This window comes from Sinocyclocheilus anshuiensis, unplaced genomic scaffold (genome assembly GCF_001515605.1).
Source record: "Sinocyclocheilus anshuiensis isolate Anshui unplaced genomic scaffold, SAMN03320099.WGS_v1.1 scaffold705, whole genome shotgun sequence".
In the NCBI taxonomy this organism is placed as follows: Eukaryota; Metazoa; Chordata; class Actinopteri; order Cypriniformes; family Cyprinidae; genus Sinocyclocheilus; species Sinocyclocheilus anshuiensis.
This window is the reverse complement of record NW_015536493.1, coordinates 553,032-558,856: the sequence shown is the minus strand read 5'-3', so window position 1 is coordinate 558,856 and position 5,825 is coordinate 553,032. Positions and strand designations below refer to the sequence as shown.

General features: G+C 35.3%; 1 protein-coding gene across 1 annotated transcript in view; it reads right to left on the bottom strand.

Moving 5' to 3' along the window:
* Positions 1 to 2,428: 2,428 nt before the first annotated feature.
* The window catches only part of hnrnpul1l (heterogeneous nuclear ribonucleoprotein U-like 1 like), a 22,829-nt gene continuing 19,432 nt past the window's right edge, over positions 2,429 to 5,825 (bottom strand). The window contains exons 14-17 of the mRNA XM_016482353.1: positions 5,593 to 5,800; positions 4,268 to 4,446; positions 3,995 to 4,174; positions 2,429 to 3,424 (exon numbers count right to left, since the gene is read on the bottom strand). Coding sequence (XP_016337839.1) covers positions 3,302 to 3,424; positions 3,995 to 4,174; positions 4,268 to 4,446; positions 5,593 to 5,800 — 690 coding nt within the window. The 3' untranslated portion in view covers positions 2,429 to 3,301. The remainder of the gene's footprint in view (positions 3,425 to 3,994; positions 4,175 to 4,267; positions 4,447 to 5,592; positions 5,801 to 5,825) is intronic.

Genomic DNA, 5,825 nt, shown 5'->3' with positions numbered 1-5,825 from the left:
ATTTTGCAACATTTTCACTGATATTGAATTTTATTAAATCAACATCAAGCTGACACAAAGTGAATAATGAAACTTTTGTGTGCTATAAAATTCCTTATGACTGAATTGAACTAATTCATTCTTAAATATTAACTTTACAAAGTTATTGAACTGAATTGTCTTTTTAGAGGTTTTTAGAAGTTTTTCATTAAATAAAACAATGTTTTTGTACAATTTGTGGTTGCATTTTATTTTTTATTTTTCTTCATGTAATTACCTACTTTTTATAGAGTGTTTCATTATTACTGGCCAAGGAAAGTTTAGATTTTTTCAAGTTTTGAATGATTTGATGGTTTATTAATATTAATAAAGGGAGACATATTACACTCTTATAGAGCAGTCTAGTCTATATAATGATTGTTGGCTCTATTTTAGGTATTTCCATAGCTAGTTTTGGCCAGATTACCCATTTTAAATAAGGTATAGACCCACTAAATGAACGGGTCCGGATCGGATCCGGTCCGGATAATCAGCGGGTCCTGATCGGATTGGGGCGGATCCGCTCCGGAGTCATTTTGCTATCTGGGTTACCTCTTATCCGGTTACCTCTAGGCATCCGACAAGGTTGTCCAATTTCTGCATTCCTTTTCTTAGTAGTAGCTCAAGTTTTAAGTAGGCCTAATAATCAACATTCCTGGCTTCAAAGGTATTGAAATTAATGAAAGACAATTTAAAATATCGCAAAGCTCTGGCTTTGAATACCATTAATAACTTTTAAAAATGTTCTGTATTGAATTATTGACAAGAATGGGCAATTATACACTTACCCTAATTTTTATTGCAAAATATGTTTTTTTTTTTTTTTTTTTGGTAAATGAAAAAGAATTTAACAAAGTAATTAATGCTATTCCCAGTGGCATAATAATTTTAACCAAATTCTCAGACGTAAATGTTAATAACGCAACCCTACAAAATCCCCGACTTTTTGTAAATGGTCTCTCCTTTTTTGACAAACGTTAGTTTTATAAAAAAAAACTCCAATCCTCCATGTAAATCAAAATGGCTTAAACCTCATTGTATATCTTGGCATAGCATTTGGACAGTACCATATAAATGTTATTTCTAATAAAGAAAAGAAGTACTTTACAAAATGATTACGTTATCCTGTAAAGGCAGCCGTTAGCAGATATATTCAGTGTGTGTGATAAATGTACCTTTTGTAACGTATCAGTTGAAGATATTGAACTTGTATTTTTCTATTGCCCTTTTTCTATTTCATTTTGGGTTGACTTTAAGACATAAAAAAATTAAACAAAGCCCTTAATTTAGAACCTCATGATATTTTACTTTTTCAAAACCTATATTTTTCCTGATAAACAAAATTACATCATTAATCTGTTGATTATCTTAGCAAAGTTTTATATTCATAAGTCAAAAATAATTCAAAAGAAACCATCATACAGTATATTACCTACCTTTTGTAACACTGATCTTAAAATATATTTTGAAACCCTTTCTAATATGAGATCACACAATAAGAAACTTATAAAAATAAAAATTCTAAAGCTTTTCAAATTAATGTAACTGCCCTAATATTACACAAACCGTTTTTTTGTCCTGGTATTTTTTAAATTAATTTTATTATTGTTTTTTTTATATATTTATGTTCATTTTGTTTTGTTGTCGTTATTCTGTCTTGCATGCTTTAGACTGTACGACATTGTCTTATATCTGCCTTGTACTTTTTTTTATGTGATGGAACTAAATAAAAAAAAAAGTCAGCTGCGTTCAAGTCACTTTGGTCAGAACAAGATGGCGATTTATCTTTTCTACATAAAATTAAACTTTTTTTAACTCTACATCTACAAAATGGTGAATAAAGAATGTGCATTATTGTTTTTGCTTTTTTTCTGTTTTTATTGAATTGATGAAGGTGATGTAAATTGAATCATTATATACTCTATGGTAATTATACAATAAAATTTTGTATATGTAACTTATAGTTTTATTGTACATGACAAAAAAATAATTGTATTCATTTCAACAAATTTACCAACACTGCAAATCTATATTGCATCCGACATGTCTTCTGACATGCCCACAACTCTGCGTTCATGTGCTTCTGCGTTTTGTTTTTTCTCACATTCTACCTAGTTCATTTGGTTAGTATATTAAGCATGTCCCAACTGTTGAAATATATGCATCAAATGGGAATTGTTTATTTTGTCACCTTTTTAAATGGTCCGAAATTTCCACAATATTATTTGCACCATCACAAACTGCATTTTGTTTGTTAGGATATTGTGGAGGAAATAATAGTGGAAATCAAATTTAAACATTTTTGGAATAAAATGGCTGATCCTTTGTCTTGACTTAATAGCCAACAAATTAAAATTAATATTTCATCTTTCACATATTCTTAATTTAAACAAGAACACAGAACACAGGATGGTTCGTCTGATTATATTCTCAAATACAAAATAATGTGTTTTGATTTGACACAAAACCATATGCAGATACTGCTTTACAGACAAGACACAAGGTAAAAACATATCCACACAGGAACTAGTTTGGATCATTACTAATCTGGGAGTAGATGTGCATCAGACCAATCAGAGTCATTTGAAAAATGGTATATAAAAAGGAAAATGATAACCTTCACAGGCTTGAGACATCAGAAAAGTGTTATTCAAGATTTAGGTTATTAAAATTTCCAATATGATGTACCTAGACAAAAGTGTTACATGGTCTTACATCGATGTGTACATACAGGCATATGATCATACACAGAACAATACCCATAACCATCTACCGCAAAATGTGGTTCTTTAATCTTAAAAGATAAAAATAAAAAAATCAGTGGTAAAACTATCGGAACACAGAAACACCTTGCCTCTCTTTCGCTCTATACATCAGATGTAAATCTAAGCGTGCAAAGCTTCCTCAGATTTCTCCTGCTCTATTTTGAAACATTCAAGCACATCATAGTGTGAGCTGTTTGCAGCGGACTAAACCACACATTACTAAAATCAAATGTCGAACCTCTCATCTACAAGTACACAGAGGGAAAAAAAAGATCAAGCTTCATGTAAACAAATATTTAGTAGAAGAGCAAAAAAGGGATACTTCTCACCAAAACTCAAACAGAGCAATGGAGGGCCACAGAAATGTGGTTACCTTTAAGGTTGGCTTAAATAGGGAGAGAATAAACGTTTACAGAGAGCAGGCAAAAAAGGATAAGACTGGGTAAGAGAAGGAGCACAAAAAAGGCATGAGGAATGCTGCTTAGGGGAATGGGCCGTCTGAAACGGCTGCGATGCTACTACTGTGTTCCCTGGGCGCCCTGGCTGCCCTGCTGGTTATAGTTGCCGTAACTGCCATATTGGTTATAGTACTGGTTCCACTGGCTCTGGTTCTGGTAGTACTGCTGCCACTGCTGAGCGTACTGGGGGAAGTAAGGTACAGTGTATAAAATGCACATGCATTCAAGATAAGGGGGCAAAAAATGCCCCTGCACAATTACTAAACTAAATCTATTACAGCTGTCATGATTAAAGTTAAAATGTGAAAAGGGTTGATTGCGGCACTACATCTAGATCTGCTCACTTTGCATCAAATTTCTTTTTAGGAGTCTCTGCACTCTTGAATGAATTCTCTCATCATAAACAACAAAGTGCAAATACAACGCAAGTAAGAGATTCATTTTGCAGTGGAGGCCGCTTCAGTGATTATAACAGTTTTTACAAGAATGTATAACTTTGGAATAGCTTCAGTGATGAGAAATGTTCTTTGCTTGTATATAATGTATTCCTAGTATGAATAACTGTTTACTAAAATAACCAACATAAAGTCTTCATTTTCTAATGTGTAAAAAAACAAACTAATTCATAAAGGTTCTTGGCATGTTAGGTAATGCAATAAATTGAAATATAGTTACATTTATATTGCCCCCTAATGGAAAAGTGGATTTCTGCCCCTGGTGACTGTATGCAGTTTCTTCCACAGACTCTCTCACCTGCTGGTACTGTTGATTGTAGCTCTGCTGCTGCTGGTTGTAGGTCTGGGCTGTGGGTGCTGGAGTTTGACTGTAGCTCTGGTTGTATCCTGGGTATTGACTGTAGTTGCTGTAGTTGTACCCTTGGTTGTAGTTGCTCTGGTTGTAGCCCTGGGTGTAGCCTTGATTATAAGACTGAGGCTACAAAAAATGAGAAAATGTGATGCAAGCAATGACAACACGTCCTGTTAGATTCAAAAGCTAACTTAGATAACGTAAGCCATGTCTTTATACCTGTGACTGGTTGTAGCCTCCAGATGATCCAGAGCCACTCTTGTTGTAGGAGCCCTGGCGGTTGTGGTTGTAACTGCCTCCAGACTGCTGATTGCGGTTGTATCCACCACGGCCTCCAGAACCTCCATCCCTGTGGTTATTTCCCCAGCGATTCTGGTTGTAGCCTCCACGGTTGTATCCTAATGAATTAGTTGACTGATTATCAACAACTTGTAGGCAGAATCTAACCATCAATGCAGAACAATAAATAAGGAATAAATGTATAGTAAGCTGATCATTAATTGCAAAATAAACCCAGACAGGGTTTTTTAAAATAACTTCTAACCCTGAAGAGTTTTCTTTATGATGATGCTGGCTGACTGTACATTATCCTGATTATTACATGGCTTCTCTCCATATATAAATATGCTGACATGAAATATTGATTTGAGTCGGAATTACTTGATAATTTTACCTGTATATTGTCCTAAAGCTTCCACAAAAAAAAACAATACCCCATTATAATGTTTAGATAAATCGGCCTATACTAGTGTTGTCAAAATTACCGACCGCGATACCAGTTGGTATAGCTAACATCTGAGCGCTGTTGAGCGGATTCTTAAACGCCGCTGATTGGCCAGTGTTCACGCGCTCAACAGATATGACTGTGATTGGCTAAAAATAAAGCCGCATTTGAAAGCCGGATCAGTCTACGTGCAGATATATTACGGCTCTGCTAAAAGACGCGGCTCTCAAACGCTCCCGTGTGCTTCTGTGTGAGTGCTTGGTGAAGAGCGTGAAGCGATGATCATTGTAGCCAATCACAGTCATATCTGTTAAGTGCGTTCACACTATGGCCAGTCAGCATTGTTTAAGAATCCACTCAGCACTCAAATGTTAGCAGGAAATGGACGTTTTAAAATTTCAGTACTGACTGGTATGGCGGTCGGTACTTTTGGCAACACTAGCCTATACAAACACTGCAAAAATACTGCAGTAATATTAATACCAAAGCCCTCCGAGATAATTTTCAGTACAATCCATAAGTGATATGGAAAATGGTGGCAGTTGTATTTGTATGAAATGAGAAAGCAAGTCCACGATGTGACATGAAAGTAGCGCCATTTTTTATTTATTTATTTATTTTTAACTTTTTTTTTCAGGATTCCTTCATAAATAGAAACGAACATCATTTACTTTAAATATATATTTTTTTATAACATTATAAATGTCTTTACTGTCACTTTTTAATGTGTCCAAGCTAAATAAATAAATTAATAATAAAAATAATAATTTACTGCCCCCAAATCTGAAAAGCACAAAACTAGCAAATTCAGGCCTCTTACCTCCTCGGTAACCTCCACCTCCACCTCCAGAGCCGCCCCGGTTCTGGTAGCCACCTCTGCCACTCTGAGGTCCACCACGACTGTCATAGCGCTGGAAGTTACTACGGCCGCGGAAACCACCCTGGCGGTTATCAAAGCGCTTCTCTGGAGGAGGGCCAGCTTTACGGCCTTCTTCGATGTACTGCTTGATGAGAGCGTCGGCTTCTTCCTGCTGGAGCTCTACGAATGTCACC